Genomic DNA, 19542 nt, shown 5'->3' on the forward strand with positions numbered 1-19542 from the left:
CAATCAATTTTGAAGATATTTTATTATGAACTTTGTACATTGTTGTGTCCACAAGTTAGATGGGTAAGTGAAGCTCCCACGTCCATCCAAAAACATGAGATCTAGATTCAGTAGTTTGAATATTAATGCCATTTAAGTGCCAGCCTAGTGTGGTATACTACTTCATCTTCCTTCTGTATTTCAACTTTGGGATATATTTTAAGATACCCTTTGGATTCTAGTCCAAAAAAAAAAATTATGTTTTAGTCTCATTCGTGAAAATGAAATCATCCTTGTCCATATCTTTTGGTCATTTATTCATAAAAATAAAATGAAGGTCACATGACATGACACAATTATATCAATGAGATAAGACTAAAAACATACTTTTTCTGCTATACATACTCCTTCAATATATATACTGGGGAATTAGTGATTGATTATGTATAGAAGTGAGCATGGAGATCAAAAATGTGGAGGAAGGCGTGGAGAAAGGAATCAGAGAGCCACTGGTGGAGAAACCGGACCACCAATTGGTCCATGCAGCAGGCAAAGGGCATCCATGGATGCTTTATTTTTGTACATTCGTTGCAGTGTGTGGTTCTTATGAATTTGGCACTTGTGTAAGTGTTTAGTTTGTAGTTGAAAACTCTATGTAACACAAATAACACTTGTCATTCCCATTAAAGAGGATGTTGTAAAGTTGAAATCCAAAATGGAAGCACTTTTGTGGCTTTCTCTACAAGGAAAAAATTAAAAAAAAAAATCTGAGAACTGAAAAGTTATAGTTTGATTGACTGCTATGTTTCCATGTGGAATGATTATGTGTGTGTTTTCAGGCTGGATATTCATCTCCCACTCAAGATGCTATCAGGAAGGAATTCAATCTGTCTTTGGCAGAGGTAAGCCTGCTTCATTCACCCTTTTCTAGGATTAGTGGAATCATGGGAACAAATTTTGAAAATGTTCAATAGCGAAATATGTACAACTTTCTGAGAGCATGAACTCATCTAACTAGAACTAAAATTAATATGTTAAAATCTTTGATTGGCTTCAAAGAAAAAGTTCAGTAATTTTTTTAGTTTGTACAAGAACCTTATCAATATTTTATATGCAGTACTCCTTGTTTGGCTCAATCTTGACTTTTGGTGCGATGGTTGGCGCAATAACAAGTGGGCCTATTGCTGATTTTCTTGGACGAAAAGGGGTAAGTTGAGGGAAATTATGATGCTTTTGCTTGGGATTAACCAGTTCAGGTGCGAAAAGGTTGATTTTGGAACATCTGCAGGCAATGAGAGTGTCAAGTGCTTTCTGTGTTGGGGGGTGGCTTGCTATTTACTTTTCTAAGGTGCTTACCACAAAACTTAGTACCATGTTTTGCCATAACTATTGTCCAAGAATTATAACCCACCAGAACTTTTTTTTGCTTTACAGGGTCCCGTGCCTCTGGACATTGGGAGGCTAGCAACAGGATATGGAATGGGAGTTTTTTCATATGTGGTTGGTTATAGTTCTACTCTCCAAAAAACAACTTCATGTATAAGATTTCGTTTCATACACTTGCATGTTCAAAATATTAAAATTTTACCATATATGGGATGGATTGTACAAGGTTCCTGTCTTTATAGCAGAAATAGCACCAAAAGAACTCCGAGGGACACTGACTACCTTAAATCAGGTAGATCTCAGCAACAACTTTTGTAAATTTGGAAACATTCGATTTATATACATGTTTGTGTTTTTTTGTGCGCATGTTTCTGTGTACTCCTGTATCTTCACAGTGAACTGATTGAATCTGTACTAAACAGTATGCAATAAAGTTAACAAGGAACCTAATTTTGTTTTTCATTTGGCCTTGCAGTTCATGATCACTGCTGCTGTGTCAGTGGCATTCACCATTGGAAATGTACTTTCGTGGAGGGCTTTGGCTTTAACTGGTGAGTTTTTCCCTATTTAAATATATTTTTAATGATATGGGTATGGGCAGAAGAGAAAAAAATAATAAAATTAGAAATGAACTGATATACTTTGCTGGAAAACTAACTATGTGAGTGTTTGAAATTGTAGGCCTCATTCCCACTTCTGTATTGCTACTGGGTTTGTTTTTAATTCCAGAGTCTCCGAGATGGCTAGTAAGAAACCAACATACAAATTCATGCTTTTGTAAGAGGAAAACGCGTGGTGGTTTTCACAACATCATGAGTTATAACCAAACAATTGTTGCAGGCAAAGAGAGGACGTCAAAAAGATTTTGAGGCAGCACTGCAAATACTTCGTGGCAAAGAAGCTGATATATCTGAGGAGGCAGAGGAAGTTCAGGTTAGATATAACTCTGTCCCTTTGTTTCAACTTTGAGACAAAGCATTCTTAAGATACCGTGTTTAAGTGGGTGTGTCTGTCATTGGCACACAGGACTATATAACTACTTTGGAGCAGCTCCCAAAATCTAGGCTACTGGAATTGTTTCACAGAAGATATTTGCGCTCAGTCACTGTAACTATACCTTTTATCATTCTAACTTTTGATTGAAGTTTCTTCTTTTTCTCTTTTGGCCAATGTCACTATAATTTAACTTTTGATAGACGAGGTCTAGGGGTGAAAAATAAATGAAGTAAAAAATTATTTTTCATAACTATGTTTTATACATCATTGACCAGATAGGAATAGGCCTAATGGTCTGCCAGCAGTTTGGAGGAATCAATGCAATTTGCTTTTATACCAGCAGTATTTTTGAACTAGCAGGTAAGTACGCACTTACTGGAATTGCTGTAATCATCACAGTAGTACACTTTGTTCAGTATCAGCATTCCAGTTCATCACACCATCATCCGTTCTTGCACATCACAATTTCCATCTGATCCATAACTCATTATCACAATTCCCATTGAAACTATATTTAAAAAATTGAATAAATTTCAATAGACATTGCAATTTTATTTTGTGCATTCTATGTCAGGATTTTCTCCCGCCATCGGAACTATATCATATGCCTGCCTTCAGGTTCTTAGTTTTAACCTAGTTGCTCTTTGAAAATCTGGTATTTGTTTATGCCAAAGGATTGATATCTAACTTCGTAGTCCCAAACCGATTTATGGTTTTTCATTTTTTTTTTCTTGCAGGTTGTTGTAACAGGTCTTGGAGCTGTCTTAATCGATAAAACTGGGAGGAAGCCCCTACTTCTAGTAAATTCAAAGCACAAAAACAGTTTATCATTAAACTTTCCTTTGTTTGTAAAGATCCCTTTTGTGTATCATTTTCTTATTGTTCGTTCCTGTTTCATTTTAGTTATCCGGAACGGGACTGGTCGCAGGATGTACATTTTTAGCAGTTGCATTCTATCTCAAGGTATATTCCAAACTAAGAACCCTATAGCTTTTAGTTTTGGTTTTGATAATAATGTGAAAGTGATATCCTTGTTGAAACAGGTCTACGAGGTGGGTGTTGCAGCTGTCCCAGCACTTGCAGTAATAGGCATACTGGTATGGCCATTAGTATTCCATTCTCAATGTCTCATAAATATGAACTCATTCTCCATTTCACATTAATCTTTCCTTTGGTGATATTAGGTCTACATAGGATCATTCTCAATAGGAATGGGAGCAATTCCATGGGTTGTGATGTCCGAGGTACTTGCCTCCCTCTCTCTTCTTTCAAGTTTTAATGGCACTAAGCCTACTACAAAAGAGATGCAAATTAATTAAAGATACACTGTGGAATTTCAATAATAACTGTGGTACTTAAGAGCAAGAAATGGTTGATATCCTGCTCTAGTTGCATGTATTTTCCTGATTTGGGGAGAAGCTAGTTGTGCCTGTTAATAGCCAAAATCTACTTATAAATCCTCCCCTTATAAAACATTATCTCTGTTACTATGATATCACCTTTTGGTTACAGATATTTCCTGTCAATATTAAAGGGCAAGCTGGAAGTTTGGCCACATTAACGAACTGGTTTGGTGCATGGTTATGTTCTTATACTTTCAACTTTCTCATGAGCTGGAGTTCCTATGGTAATAAATACAAGTCACTAATTTTAGTTTTATTTCATTCAAAGGCGTGATGATCACTATTATTATATGATAATTGGTTTACCACTTGGGAATAATCGGGGAAGATTGAAGATCAGGTAACTGGTATAACTAGTAAATTCACTTGTGTACGATTTGCAGGTACCTTCATTCTTTATGCAGCTATTAATGCATTGGCTATATTATTTATAATTTTGGCGGTGCCAGAAACCAAGGGGAAAAGCTTGGAACAACTACAAGCAGCCATTAACTCATAAGAAGCAGTTTTGTGATTTGCTGAACAGTGTACGGTAAAGAACGAAGAAGATCGATAATTTGATGATTGAATAATCACTAGTCATATAATTTGTCGTTGGTTTGCTTCTGTATTGCTGATTGAGTTCGTTCTCATGATGTATAATTCTTATTGTTTATCTTAATGTCATTAATTCATGAAATGTATCCAAAGGCAGTTGCAGTTTAGCTCCAAAAGGAGGAAAACTAAACGATTTTAGTATTGCATTCAAAACTAAGAACTCAAATCTATTACTGTTAACCTCTTGAAAAGATGCATTAACTAATCTTTCAATTACACCAATCTGTACGTAATCAGATTGAAATCAACTAGGTATTGGTAGAAATTCATTCCATTCACTAAGTATTATTAACCATCAAACGACACTATCACAATGGCTAAATTTTCCAAGAGTTTGACAACTTCATGATTCCTTATAATCTTGGGTGGTTTATATTGACTAGCTGATGTTCCATTCTGAATGGCTATGTCTGATAATTGATCAAAAGCTCCAGGCCTTACTATGAACAACAGTAAGTTTCTTAGTTGACCTTTATCCCTCTGCACCTTGTATATAGCTCCCAAACCACTCTCGAGAGTGGACATACAACTTCTAAACACTTTAACTGATTCCTCTAGCTTATCCTCCAGAAAATTAGATTCATCTTGAACTTCCACAAATACCTTCAACTGTTTCTGCAGTGATCCCTGGTCCAAGAAACTTGCATACTCAACAATCTCAATTTTCATAGCATCTCTAAGTGCAAGTTGAAAATCCTCTACAGCTGAAATCAAGTCCTTCTCAGTCACAATCTCAGCAGGATTTTTAGGTGCTCTCATCACATAATCAACTTCTGGAGATGAGTTATGGAAACCAACAACTCTCACTATATCACCCAAACGGTAGCGATAAAGTCCTCTGTAAGTAGTGACAACCACTTCATACATCTTCCCAACCTCCACACTGCAAAGTTCCACTGTTTCTTTGCTAACATTGTCCTCATTCATGTCAAATGGAAGAAACTCGAAGTAGGCAAAAGTTGGAAGTATCACAAACCGTGTTGTCTCAGGGGGCTGCATCATGTCCAAATTTAAACCAATACAGCATTCAGAAGCTAAGTAATCTCCTCCTAAAATAGGTACCTCCCCTGCATAGTATTTGAGCTTTTGGTAGTATTGCTTCATGCTTCCAGTGGTAACACACCTGATATAACGAGTGTTTGGCCACAATCTACACACAATTCCACCCCAGTTGTTACCTTCACAGATTAATCTTATTCTATCTGCCAAATCTGGCTGAGGTCCACCAAGTGTCTTAGTCACAGCTTCCCTCATTGCCCCCTCAGAAATTTCATTACACGGAAATCCATGGTCAAGATCATCACACAGTTGCCCCCACTTGGACTCCAGTAGACCAAATGCTTTGATCAAACCTATGGCATAAGGGGTTGCGATTCCATCTATAACATCAAGATTCCTAAGGCCACATAGAAGGTGGCAGTACATTTGATGCTCAACATGAGATCCAAGAATCACTTCTAGGGGACTGGAAAAAGTAGCAAGTTGCTGAGGGGTAGCATTACCACTTTGCAAAGGGTATGTGGAAGCAGGCATGACTTTCAAGCCACATTTAGTAGTAGTTGTATTGTCAGCATAGAGAAAGAATAGGATCTTGTTCACTTCAGGTCTAGGAGGGAATACCCTGCAAGGAATTTTGAAACTCAGTGTCGAACAAACTTATATTCTTCGAATTTTGGCAGAAATTAAAATTATTTGATCGATTCACCTTTGTAGAACAGCAATACTGCCTCGGTGACCGATAAAGGAGGCAGCTTTACAAAGGCTTGAATCGAAGTAAGGGATCAATTTCGGTCTCATGGTGCTCGAACTTGTTCCCGAACTGAGGAAGAAAATTAAGACCACGAAGACCAACAAATTTAAGTGCCCCAAAAGCATTAAAAAGTACAAGAACCACACAAAAGTTGGTGTAAGGAATGCTCAAGGGTGAATCCTAAGTTTGTTTGTTCAGTATGAGAAAATTCTGAGTAGTTAAAAGCAAACGTTTTTAGGTTTGTTTTTATTTTTAATTACAAAAATATCATCTTTAAGAGAAAATGAAAAATAATGTGTTATTCAAATCATGAAAATTTGACATTTTTTGAGAGAAGAGTGGTACCAACATATGACATTCCACACACAAAATTGAAAACATTTTATCCAACTCTCTTTCAGTAAATAAAGTTCAATTTAAATAAAAATAAAAATTTATAAAAAGATACTAAATGTCAGAAAGTTCTCCCTCTTAAAATTAAGAATACAAACTGAAACATCTTATAAAAACAAACATCAATACCAACATATCCTAATATATATTTGATTGATGTAAGTGGAAGGTGACAGACTTTAATCTCGTGAATAGAAAAAAGTTTAATTAAATCGGTGAATATTTCAAAGAAAATCTGTTATCATCAGTAAAACCGAGGAATAAAAAACCTTCACTCGTCTTGGATGCACAACGTTTTTATCCATATGTGATACTGCCAATGATTAATATAAAGAGACATCTCCATTTCCAAGAATGCGAAAACAAAGAACGAAAATGGAAGAGTGACAGAAGATGATTGATGATGAGATCTGAAGGAAGAAAGAAAGAAACCTGTAAAAGAAGCAGCGGAGAGGGTCGACGGAGAGAAAGGGGTCATCTTTTCCGTCTGCCATAAGGTTAATGTAGTTAACGTAATCTCCATGGGAAGAGAGAGGCACGAGACGTGTGAAAGTGGAGTGATCAAGAGGAAGAGGAGCGTTGTTGAAGAAGGGTTGAAGATATCGCACGGTGGCATTGTGAAGAAGGATCGAACGGAGAGTCTCCAACTGGTGATGTTGGGCGTTGATGGTTAAGTCTTCAAGTTTCTGCATCAGTTCTTCGTCTGTCATCATGTTTTGCTTTGGTTTGGTTTCTGCTATGATGTTTGATGGGTTAAGGTTGGAGATTACAACACTTCAAGAATCAACCATTTATAGGGTTCTTGAGTTCTTGAACCGTTTCTTTGGTTGGGTTGGGGTATAGCTTCGTCGTCGTCGTCGAGTTTTGACTTTGGGCAATTGTGACACGGTTTTTTAAAAGGTTTTATTTATTTATTTAATTGTCTGTGAGCTTTTGTGCTGTTACGCAAACGATGATAGAGACAGACCCAAGGTGTAATTTGCTGGCAACTTTATCAGTCCAATCATATTATAGGGTAAATTTTTTTAAAAATAAATAAATAAATTTAATATACTAGGAAAGCAACCATATTATTCTATGATGGTTTGATATTAGATTATAAAACTACTTGCGTTTCCCATACAATTACGACGTGATTAAATTTCAACTACACTATGAATTTAAATGTTTGTAATTAATTTATATTAGATTTTGTTAATTTATTAAATATTAAATATTTTATTTATATCATTTAATTTTTTTTATTAATGTTGTCTTGATTTATCGTTTTAATTATTTATTTAGTTTTATGGGTTAAGAATTATAAAATCGTGTAATATATTAATGAAAAATAATAAGTAATTTTTTTATAGAAAACATACTCGATAAGAAATTATTATCATCATTTATGATTTCTTTACTCATAAACATTTAATTAAAAAATATAAAAATTTAAATATCTAGTAGATAAAAGAAGTTGACGGAATTTAATTAAAAAAGTTTATCAAAAACTTCAAATTTAATTAAGTATAAAATTTATATTTGAAAACACTCCAATTTTTATTGTGTTATTTTATTTATTTATTATATTAACATTTAGTTGTTGTAATAATTTGTATAGATAAACATTGATATAATGTGTGCGTTTGTGTGTGTGTTTTTTTTTTTAAGAATGAAAAAGTTGAAGTCAGAAACTTCAATAAAATAATTAAATGTCAAATAATTAATTCAGATTTCTTAATTTCATAATTAATGTTTTAATTTAATAAATTATCCTAACAGTTTTACATACTTTTGGAGGAGACTCCAATTTTTATTGTGTTAATTTATTTATTTATTAGATAAACATTTAGTTGTTGTAATAATTTGTATAGATAAACATTGATATAATGAGCGTTTGTGTGTGTGTGTTTTTTTTTTTTAAGAATGAAAAAGTTGAAGTCAGAAACTTCAATAAAACAATTAAATGTCAAATAATTAATTCAGATTTCTTAATTTCATAATTAATGTTTTAATTTAATAAATTATCGTAACAGTTTTACATACTTTTTGGAGGAGACTAAAATGATAATTTTATTTGAAAGGTTAATTCAACTAAAGTCTGAGCAAATATTAAATATGGCATGTTAATATTTAAAATTAAAATTAATATTTATTAAATTTAAGTTTATCTTAAAAAAGTACTTCACCGTGACTTGGTTTATTAAAATTTAAATTTTCAAATTTAAGTTGAAATATTTGAACGTTAATTTAGATATAAAACAAATTTGAATATTTTTATTCAAGTTCTTCTTAAAATTGTTTATATACTGTTCCTTTTCTTTATTTGTCTTTTTTATTTGTCAACAATTATTTACTTATCTTTTTTCATTCATATTACTTTATTTTTAATAAATATTAATTTATTTTATATATTAATTTAATAACATTTTAATACTGTCACCTATTAATATAATAATATTCATTTAAAAATAATATACATAAATTGATAATATCTATGTTTATGTTAATAATAATATAATGTCTGTTAAAAGTTATAATAATAATAATAATAATAATAATATCAATAATAATAAAAATAATAATTAATCTATTAATAATAATAAGATTATAAAATAATAGTTGGATATGAATTTATTTATGTTAAATTATAAAATTGATGAAATAATTTATTAGGAAATTATAGTCAAATAATATATGATTAAATTTTATAATTAAACTTTTTAATTATATATTATATTAAAATGAAATGTATATGTATGGATTCATGTTAAAGTAAAATGCATGAATATTATAATATATGATCCGTCCAAAATAAATGTAACATGAAATTAATGTTAAAAGTTATAAATAAAAGCACTTTCAAATATATAAATATATAAATATATATATATATATATATATATTAATTAGTATATGGAATTATGGATATATATTTTTTCACTGATAAATATCAAGATTAGAAAAATAACATAGTATTTGAATTTATTTGTGCTAAATTATAAAATTACAAAATAACTTACTAGTAACGTAGAAATGATTTAGCTAAATAATTGACTACTAATGTGTAAATGATTAAAAAATAATTGAATTAAATAATATATTAAATGAAATGATTTAGGTGGTCTTTTGTTTTGATACATGTCAGATAAGGTAATTTTTTTAATGTATGTTATTGGTATACTTTTTTAAGTAGTATTTGGACAAACTCCTCCAATGAGTATTTTTAAACTCGTGTAATTAATATGGAATGTTTCGTTTAATGTTTTTTGTTATATTTGTCTATTGATTGTATGGATAAACTTATTTAATGTGTATTGTTAGACTTATTTAGTCGGTGCATTGACAAATTTGTTTAATTTTTTTTGTTATATTTGTTTGATCACAGTGAATCAAATGACTCGTTTAATTTTTTTTTATACTCATTTAATTAGTATATGAAAAAACTTGTATAATATGTATTGTTAGATTTGTCTAATTAATGAACATAATGGCTCATCTAATATTTTTGTTATGATAATCTAATTAGTATATATATAGAAGTAGACTTATCTAAATTTTTTTATACTCATTTAACAAGTGCATGGACAAAATTATCCAATTAAATTAGCATAAGTTTTTTATACTCATATGGTGTGTTTTTATAGACTCACATTTTGATGTATCTTTAATGTATATTTTTAAAAACTCATTTATTGGCAATGTAAATACATGAATGATATATTTTAAGACAATTAGTTGTTACATTTTTTTAAGTTAAAAATAGTAAAAAATGAATCAAAATAATGTAAAACAAAATTATAATATTTCGGAAAGTAATAATCTGTTTAAGAGCTAAAATAATAATTTATTAGATATTGAATGATAGAGTTGAAACATATTCTTATTTTTACAATAGATCAGTCTAAAATCGAATCAAATGGATAAAAGATTAAAATAACTTTTTAAAGAGAGAATTTTTTATATAGCACTGCAAATCCTAAAAAGATAAATTTAAAAATAAAAAAAATAGTATAAAAGTTTATAATTGAAATATAAGCTATTCTTTTATAATTTATTAAATGAAAAATTAATTAGAAGCTATAAAAGGATAAAGTTAAGAATAAAAAAATAGTATAAGCAAATTAGTTTAAAATAAAATAAATAGATAAATAAAACAAAATAAATTATATGCACGACAACAAAATAAATAAAACTAAAAAATAAAATAAATGGATAAAAAGGTAAAATAACTCATATACACTTGTGGTAACAAAATCAATATAAAAAAAAATATCAAATGACTAAAAAACTAACTTTTAAAATACTTGTCAGCAAAATAAAATAGGTAATAGAGTAAATTTTTTAATATCTTATTTTTTACATTATAATAGATAATAGATAGGCTTAATTATTCGAATGATTTTCACATTTTTAGGATTGGGTCAATTTGATCTCCGCTTTTAAAAAAGTTTTAATTCAATTCTAACATTTGAAAAAATGTCTCAATTAGGCCTTTTTCAGACAAAAATTACCAACATTGTTAACGGTATACCACGTGTCAATATGTAATTTTTTAAAATTTTGTTGTAAATTTTCTTTCATTATTTTATAATTTTTTAATAATTTTTTTTCAAAATTTTTTTTGCAACATTTCAGGTACGTGGTGTGAAATGTGGCCTTGTCAGATGCCATGTGACATTGTCACTGTCAGATGTCATTGTCTTATTCAATTAAGTCTCTACTTATATCTCTATAATTCAATTTAATCCCTACTTATGTCTTTTTTATTCAATTATGTCCTAATTTTTTAAAATAATGAAAATATGTTTTTTTTAATTCATGTTTTGTTAAAAGATTAAAACTAATTAAGTATAATTATTTTTACAAAATTAAATACGAATATCTATATTAAAATTTAGTACTAAAAGAAATGATTAACAAAAAATGGGTTAATAATATACAATAATAATATAATACGTTAAAAAATCATTTTTGATAAAAAATATTAATATATAATTTATACAAATAATAAATTTGGTCTTCGAGTGAGGCGATATTACTATATTTTAAAAACAAATTGGGTAATTAACAAAACATGATTAATAATATCTAATAATGTTAAAAAATTATTTTTAATAAAATATATCAGTATAACATTTATACAAATAATAAATATTAAATATAATTTTTAAAAATAAATAAATAAAATGATAAAAATTAAATCGTTTAATATTAATACAAAAAGAACACACGAAGATAACTAAATAAAGTGATAAAGAAAGCTAACTCGAACTCATCATGTTAGTTGACAACGTAAACTCTAAAACTCAAGTCAAAAATTAAAAATATTTAAGTACTCAACAAAAAAGCAAAATTCAACAAAAATCAATTAAAAATATCTAAATTTAGGAATCACTTAAAACTTAAGCCTATTTTTATCAATAGCATTTGAAAAATTAAATTCTATTAATTTAATTATTAAATATTTGTATATTAATTCAATGATCATAAAGTTTTGGACAAAATGGGTATATTTTACAGCCAACATTTACTTATTTTAATTTTTAAAAACACATTACATGTTAATTAAATTTGTTTAATACGCTATTAAATGATCTTAAAATTTTTTAAAAAGTTAACAGATTTAATTTATTCAATAAAACTTCAATTTATAATGGTTACATCAAAAACATCAATTTATAATGCATAACTCTGAATGTAAAAGTAGAGTGCTAACAACTTTGTTTTTTTTTATCATTACGGTTTAATTTCATTATAAAATTACAAAAATGAAATAACTTTAAAAAGAAAAAAATTGAATTCGGATAAGTTGTGTCACAAGTTGATAAAAAAATTGAAGTCGTGACAATATCATACAATTTCAATACATTTAACTTCAAGACATTTCACAAAAAAAACCGAAGGCGTCAACATTATATGACTTCAATACATTTGACTTTGAAGTCGTGGCAGCATTACAACATTTTGTATAATAGTGAAGTTGTCTTGAGTTGTAACAATTTCAACTTTTTTCATGAAAATTGTCTTGACATGACTTTATTTTAGTTAAAGTAAAATCATCTGAGACATGACTTTTCTAAATTAAATATTTTTTGCAAAACTTGCCCCATTTGATAATTTCAAAATGAAATTACACCAGAATTTTACAAAAAACGAACAACTTCGGTGTAGGTGAAAAAGTTGTCCCAATTTCCTGGTCGACATTATTTCTTGCAAGAGTAATTGAGTGAGTATGATGTGCTAATCAAAGGCCAGGCAAATTCAAGGAATTTTAAAAAAAAAATGTTCAACTCATCATGTATCACCTTTATTTCATACGTCTAATTCTTTGAATAGTATACAGAACACAATTAGGAAGCTGTAAGCAGGAACAGAACTAAGTACTGCTCCATCTTCAAAATTAGTGAAAAAAAAAAAGAGGAATGAAAAGATTTCAATCTATATCATGAGTTTGTGTTTTCCATATACATTTGGATGGAGTTGATTTTATTCTCTGAACATTGTGTCCTGATTGTTCCTGCTTCTTTGTCAGATTTTCTTGAGGATTTCTATTCACTTTTACCACATCAGCTTTCACTATGTGATGATCTGAAGTCCCTTTGGAAGAAAGGACTAAGTAAGACCCTGAAACAAATTCATATGTGGAATCTGAGGAAGATAATATGTAATCTACCCGAGTCCCATACTTGCACGTTCCTTGGACACCTGCATCAAATTTTTAATTTTGACAAACTTAGTACGAGAATAAACTTGAACCTTCATAAAGACAAAGAATAAAAGAGGTTGTTGTTGTTGTTGTTGTACTTTGTCCTTTGGCAATCATGACAACAGATTCACATTCCCCTGAAAAGTCCTTTGCATCTCTGTAGTGTCTGTTCTTCAGATATTTCATGACTTCAACCTTGGGTGTTGGCTTTCCCATCTCCTCATAGTACTACACACAAATGAACCAATTCACAGTTTTCATTTTTGCATTTTGAGAAAATTGAGGTTGTGATGTATATATATATATATATATATATACCTTTACAATATCTGTCCATCTTTCTTGGGAATAATCCGATTCATCAAGAGAATTAAGTCCACCGGCTAAAATGTGTGGCTCATCATTAGATTGAAGTATTGCATTTATCTGCTTCATTCTCAAACTCTCATCAAGATGATCAAGGTGGGTGCAGTAAAAGTGTAGTTCACCTTCTTCTGGTACATCGATAGTGGCCTTCAGAACATTCCTGTTGCATAAAATTGCAATTTCTTGTCTGTCACATTCATTCACACTTGTTACTAACTCATTCCAACACACCAAATTTAACACACATTTCCTTTAACTGCAATTAGCTAAATTGTTTTCATGTTCCAACCTTTCACAGGCTGGATTTCCACTAATATTATTACCATAACATAATCATTCTGTGACATAAGGGCATGGACAACCAGTACCTTCGGATTAAAGTAAGACAAATTTCTTGCTTTCAATCATCACGAAATTGAGAAACAACAGTGATGTAATATTCTTACTCTCCTTCAATATCATACAGATTGGGCGTCAAGCTATTTCTTGAAACGGCAACATTACTAAGTTTTTGCAATATTACAAAGTGATCATGATTTCATACGTACATAACATAGTTTGCTTCACTCCAAACATAAAGAAAACGTTTAAAGAAATTGTACATAACGTTCTACACTTTTAATTTTGTATTTTTGTTAATTATACTGTTTTAAACTACGCATGTAACGTTTGAAGAAAATGTATATGCTATATAATTTTAATGTAAAGGAAGAAGTTAAGTATTAAATGCATGTGTAAATGTAAATAAATTGAGCAATGAATAATCCATAAATGTGTTCACAAGAATGTTGATGGAAAATGTAAAATCTGAAATGAACATAGATGAATTTGCATATAGGTGACAGACAACACAAAAGCTTAGGTGGGGACATTCTGCATCGCTGTAAACAGTTCATACATTCCTTCAAAAAGCTCTCATTACAGTTGGTTTTCCGTGTTTCTGATGAGTGCCAGTTGCATAATCGAATGAAGTAAATTGTAATTAGAGTTATTAATTAATTGAAAAATGACCTGAAATCGGTGTGGTCGAAGATTTTCTGCAGCTTCCATCGTTTAATGGGCCACTTGGAGAGAACGGCGTTGCCGTATTGAGGGGCCCAGCTTTCGGCGAAGACGTAGTTCATTCCCAAAGCTCGAGCCAAATCAGACAAAGGCTTCATCCCGTTCTCTTCCTCCGCCTTCACGTCTTGCAACCCCAAAACGTCGGCGTTTACTTCTCTCAGAACTTCAAGCACCGTTTTCCTCTGCCTCTCTCCCTCCACTTCCTCGCTGAAACTCCACGACCCTTTTGCTCTCTCGTGCTCCGAAAAACTCGTCTGCCGCAGCGAAATCTCGTTGTCGGGTAAGTTGATCGACACTCGCAGCTTTGACTTCCCCAACGGCGGAGACTGCGACTGTTTCAAAATGCTCCGTGGTGGTCGGTCGTACGTTGACTTTGGTCGCTCCACGTTGTCGTCGTCCGAGGCGGTGCTTCTGTCTGGTTCGGGAAGCACCGGTGCCATAGAGAAGAATGCGGCGTTGAACGTAGCGATTCGTATTGGTTTGGAAGGAGGAGGGGGAGGTTTGGGAGAGGGGTTGTCGAAGCTAGGCTTGGACTTGGAACGACGCCGTAGTGAGGACTTGAGGAGGGAGCTGAGGCGACGGAGGTTCTTGTTGAGAAGTTTAAGCATGATGGAGAAATTTTTAATTTTGTGGTTCCAGAGTTTTGTTGTATGATTGGTATAGAAGGGGTTGATTGAATAAAATAGAACACGACAATCTTAAATCTTATTAAGTAGGTTAATTATGTGAGTGAATGAATTTAATGATGCATTAATTTATTTTTGAGTTGGACGTGAGTGGCTAGTGACGATGAGAGATGAGTTTGCAGTGACATTGTACGTGGGCTCTATCTAATGAGAAAACATAGAAATGGACAAAAATTGCTCCATGCATTGGTGAAAACAAGAAACCTAATAATGTCACTTATCTTTAGGACACATGCCTCTTGGTCACAGGTTTTCTGCATGCCCGCTACATGTCTAACATGCAAAAAGCTACCATCTTCATTACAAAAAAAATAAAATTACAATAATATTTTAATAACTAATTTTTGATAATTTTTATAGTGTGACTGAAACATGCAATATTTAGAGTGTGAGCCCCAACTGCTCCACAAAAAGATAATTGGCTTCCTTCAATTGTTTTTAATATGTTGCCTTTTAGCTAAAACAACTCTTATATATTATTTCCTAGTTTTCCTACTTTGGTTGAAAGGATGCAACAAACCAATGAGGGAAAAACAAAGTCTAATAGGAATAACTTTACTCAGCCAACAACTGTGCTCATTGCCATAGAATCACATTCTTATTTAGAACGTAAGGTCAACAGAAACCTGTGGAAACCCTCTATCATCAATTATCATACGGTTCAAAGTTATTATAATCTTCAACAATATTTAAATTTTATAACATACGTGAGAGAATATATATTAACTTTTTATATCGATGAAAGTAATGTTAAATTACATATATGAGTTGAAATCTGACGTCGAGAAAAATTGAATATTATAAAGACGAATATTCATAAATTTTGTATTTTAATAAAGTTTTGGATTAGAATCGGTATAAATCTCTTATATATATATTGAATTCATATTTTATTGGTGTTTATTTTCTTGGTGATCTTATTTAAAAAGAATGTCGGAAATAGTTGAAAATAATAACAATTAATAATTTTTTCACCCGTACCCTTCCGATTTTTGTTAGAAATGGACTTTAAGCCTAACTCAATCCTACAAAATCGGTTTGTAAGGTGAGGATTGCACCTATTTATATATTATGAATTGACCTTATCTCTAATCGATGTGAGACTTCCAACAATTTTTTTAACACAATTTTCTTAACAATCAAAAACATATATAAGTGAGATTATCTATGACATAAAACCCATCATGTCATGTTAGCTGTATATAGCGGGGACCCAGCCTCAGCACATCACCTTTCCCTTCTTGGCGTTCTTCAGTATTTTACATTAACCTTGGATCTTTTTTTTTTTCCTTTCTTGTTTGGTTTCATTAGAAGATAACAAGTAACACATTAAGTTATAAGTAGAAGCTTCTTATAAGAAAAAGACAACTAACCTTTCCTTAAAGAAGATGATGTATGCAAGATAAGCTTCTTGATTTTGTATATGTACGTAGTGACATGGTAAACATGAGTTCCACATATGGTACAAGGTAATAGTGACAAGGTAAACATCAGCAACATCTAACATGTAAAATGTAATTAATGCAAATCACGTGGTGTCAATTTCTTAAGAAAATGAAGCTTGGGATTAAGATCGAAAGGAACAAGGTTTCTGGAGTTCTAGGGTACAAATACTTATCAGCTAGAATAACGTAGTATAAATGATTTTAAATACACCAAAATATCGACAAATGTGGTACCCACTTAAATCATTGTTTGCAAAAAGAAGATTTGGAAAAGTAATGTATATATATTTATTGTTATGAACTAATATGTGGGTCTGCTTGTTTTTGACCTGTCAAATACCAAATGAATAAATCTGGTTTTCCAAGCTCACAAAGTTGTTGGCATATTCACAAACTTTTTGTTCTTGAAACCAAGTTCTGGGTCTGGCCGCTGGAAGTTCCTTTCACTGTTACTATTCATAGGAGAACATTTTATATGTGGAAGTTCCTTTCACTGTAACTATTTATAGCAGATCATTTTATATCTCCATAATGCTAGAATGTCCAAGCTATATTAATTAATATCCTCACCTAATTAACTATGTTTTTCAATTTAATGCTAAGGAATTTTAATACTGCAATTTCACATTTCTATAGCAGACACTTCATCAGCTCCACGGTGAAAGTTGGCGATAATTGTTATGATCCCAGTTTAACGAGACATGAATCAGAGACAAAACATTCTTTGATATTTCGTGAATTGGACAGATAGAACTCATTCATTACATCAACTCAGGATCTCTATCATTGATTCTTCTGAAAAGAAACACTATTTAGTAGTCTTCTTTTTTCTCATCATTCGGGAATATTAAGATTAGTATTAGCTTAAATTATTCTTAAGTGGGGGCTAAAACTACAACAACGATACCTAAATTGACATCATTCATGGTATAAACTAACTGTGTCCGAATCAGGGTCAGCTACACCTAAGTACGTTAATTGTTGAGTGCCCTCAAAACAATGATAATGCACAGTTGTTAAAGAGGATAATTAATGAATAATGATAGTAATTCAAGGTTGTGAAAGGGATAGTTGAAGGGATAGAGAAAATGTGTAGATAGTAGAGTATGAAAGTAGTAGTTGGAGAAGTGTATTTGTAGTTGAGAGTAGTTGTATTGGATGTTGTGTTAGTTGTTCTTAATGTTACAAAATGGTAGGATACATGGGTATTTATAGTCCCATAGATTATTCTAGAAACTTCTAGCTAGAACTAATGCAAATACTTCTAGATTTTTCTACATAGTTGAATGTTCTTGATTTTTCTTTCTATCCTAGGCTTTTCTCCAATACTCTAGAAGTTTCTTTACATTTCAATAACTCTATCTTATATTTTTTTAGATTCTTCTAGAATTTGCATTATACTTTAATACTCCTCCTTGATGCAAATTTGGTAACTCCAAGCATAGCGCGTAGTAGTTCAAATCTTGGTCTTGGTAAGGCCTTTGTGAAGATATCTGCAATTTGATCTTCTGTCGGGCAGTACTCAAGTCGTATCTTCATATTTGTTTCCGCTTCTCTGATGAAGTGGTATTTAATTGCTATGTGTTTTGTTCTACTGTGATGTATTGGGTTCTTCGTCATTGCGATAGCTGATTTATTATCACAGTTGATTGTAGTAGGTCCACTTTGTTTCTCTCCTATATCTTTGAATATCTTTCGAAGCCATATAGCTTGACTTGTTGCTTCAGCAGCAGCCACATATTCTGCTTCAGCTGTTGATTGTGCAACAGTTGCTTGCTTCTTTGATGCCCAAGAGAATATTCCCGATCCAAGCGAGAAAGCATAGCCTGAGGTGCTCTTCATGTCATCTTTTGATCCTGCCCAATCACTATCGGTGTAGCCAATGATCCTTGAGTTAGTCATGGTTTTGTACCATATTCCAAACTCCTTTGTGCCTTGTAGATATCTTAAAATTCTTTTCCCTACTCCATAATGAATCTGACTTGGCTTTTGCATGAATCTTGATAGAAGACTTGTGGCATACATAATGTCTGGTCTTGTGGCTGTGAGATATAAGAGACTTCCAATCAAACTTCTGTAGCGTGATGCATTTGTTTCTTGTGCTCCATCATCTTTTTGTAGTTTCTCATTTACCACCAATGGAGTAGCGACAGGTTTACAATCATACATCTTGAACTTCTTCAATAGGGCTTCAATATATTTCTTTTGAGAGATAAATATGCCGTCTTCTTGTTGTTTCACCTCTATACCGAGGAAATAGTTCATCAACCCAAGGTCGGTCATCTCAAATGTCTTCATCATGTCTTCTTTAAATTCTTTCATCATCTCCAAATTGTTTCCTGTATAGATAAGATCATCGACATATAAGGAGACAATGAGGTGATACTGACCTTGTGCTTTAATATATAGTGTTGGCTCACTTTTGCTCCTCCTGAATCCTTGATCGATGAAGTATTGATCAATCTTGCTATACCATGCTCGAGGAGCTTGCTTCAAGCCGTATAAGGCTTTTTTTAGTCTTAGTACTTTGCCTTCATTGCCTTTATTGATGAAGCCTTGAGGTTGTTCAACATAAATCTCTTCTTCGAGCACTCCATTTAGGAAGGTTGATTTGACATCTAGTTGATAGATGTTCCATCCTTTTTGTGCTGCTAGGGCTATTAGAGCTCTTATTGTATCTAGTCGTGCGACTGGAGCAAATGTCTCATTGTAGTCGATTCCTGGTTGTTGTGAGTATCCTTTTGCGACCAATCTGGCCTTATGCTTTTGTATAGTTCCATCAGGATTGAGC

The 19542-nt window shown here is 31.6% G+C and overlaps 3 protein-coding genes across 4 annotated transcripts; 1 reads left to right on the plus strand and 2 right to left on the minus strand.

The window, feature by feature from the left end:
- The first annotated feature begins 322 nt into the window (after positions 1-322).
- LOC114195701 (sugar transporter ERD6-like 7) lies at positions 323-4447 on the plus strand. The gene is made up of 18 exons (XM_028086246.2): positions 323-602; positions 819-881; positions 1097-1186; positions 1268-1327; positions 1414-1479; positions 1592-1657; positions 1841-1916; positions 2047-2111; positions 2206-2298; positions 2392-2472; positions 2637-2721; positions 2936-2979; positions 3099-3161; positions 3265-3324; positions 3405-3458; positions 3546-3605; positions 3874-3988; positions 4148-4447. Exons 1-18 carry the CDS (start codon positions 438-440, stop codon positions 4261-4263), a joined length of 1422 nt encoding a protein of 473 aa, XP_027942047.2. The 5' UTR covers positions 323-437; the 3' UTR covers positions 4264-4447.
- Positions 4448-4531: 84 nt separating this feature from the next.
- On the minus strand, positions 4532-7358 carry LOC114195687 (putative indole-3-acetic acid-amido synthetase GH3.6). Of its 2 annotated transcripts, XM_028086235.2 has the most exons (3): positions 6937-7357; positions 6067-6180; positions 4532-5982 (listed from the first exon to the last, which is right to left on the minus strand). In XM_028086235.2, exons 1-3 carry the CDS (start codon positions 7215-7217, stop codon positions 4650-4652), a joined length of 1728 nt encoding a protein of 575 aa, XP_027942036.2. In that variant the 5' UTR covers positions 7218-7357; the 3' UTR covers positions 4532-4649. The 2 variants fall into 2 exon arrangements, with proteins under 2 accessions (XP_027942036.2, XP_027942043.2); XM_028086242.2 differs by lacking the exon at positions 6067-6180 and having other exon boundaries at positions 6937-7358.
- A 5411-nt stretch (positions 7359-12769) lies between these two features.
- LOC114178411 (uncharacterized) lies at positions 12770-15419 on the minus strand. Its single transcript, XM_028064289.2, has 4 exons — positions 14570-15419; positions 13511-13718; positions 13291-13420; positions 12770-13191 (listed from the first exon to the last, which is right to left on the minus strand). Exons 1-4 carry the CDS (start codon positions 15226-15228, stop codon positions 12920-12922), a joined length of 1269 nt encoding a protein of 422 aa, XP_027920090.2. The 5' UTR covers positions 15229-15419; the 3' UTR covers positions 12770-12919.
- Between the last annotated feature and the right edge of the window lie 4123 nt (positions 15420-19542).

This window comes from Vigna unguiculata, chromosome 1, assembly GCF_037176805.1.
Source record: "Vigna unguiculata cultivar grain cowpea cultivar isolate G323 ecotype 2 chromosome 1, ASM3717680v1, whole genome shotgun sequence".
Lineage (NCBI taxonomy): Eukaryota > Viridiplantae > Streptophyta > Magnoliopsida > Fabales > Fabaceae > Vigna > Vigna unguiculata.

Bases quoted from the DNA above. Each gene is read 5' to 3' on its own strand.
- LOC114195701 (XM_028086246.2), top strand. From the start codon at position 438: ATGGAGATCAAAAATGTGGAGGAAGGCGTGGAGAAAGGAATCAGAGAG. The intron at 882-1,096 runs GTAAGCCTGCTT...TTTTATATGCAG, and splicing joins TCAATCTGTCTTTGGCAGAG to TACTCCTTGTTTGGCTCAAT. The intron at 2,299-2,391 runs GTTAGATATAAC...ATTGGCACACAG, and splicing joins AGGAGGCAGAGGAAGTTCAG to GACTATATAACTACTTTGGA.
- LOC114195687 (XM_028086235.2), bottom strand. From the start codon at position 7,217: ATGATGACAGACGAAGAACTGATGCAGAAACTTGAAGACTTAACCATC. The intron at 6,181-6,936 runs GTTTCTTTCTTT...TTTCTTCCTCAG, and splicing joins CTCCGCTGCTTCTTTTACAG to TTCGGGAACAAGTTCGAGCA. The intron at 5,983-6,066 runs GTGAATCGATCA...AATTCCTTGCAG, and splicing joins AGTATTGCTGTTCTACAAAG to GGTATTCCCTCCTAGACCTG.
- LOC114178411 (XM_028064289.2), bottom strand. From the start codon at position 15,228: ATGCTTAAACTTCTCAACAAGAACCTCCGTCGCCTCAGCTCCCTCCTC. The intron at 13,421-13,510 runs GTATATATATAT...ATTTGTGTGTAG, and splicing joins GATGGACAGATATTGTAAAG to TACTATGAGGAGATGGGAAA. The intron at 13,192-13,290 runs GTACAACAACAA...AATTTGATGCAG, and splicing joins CATGATTGCCAAAGGACAAA to GTGTCCAAGGAACGTGCAAG.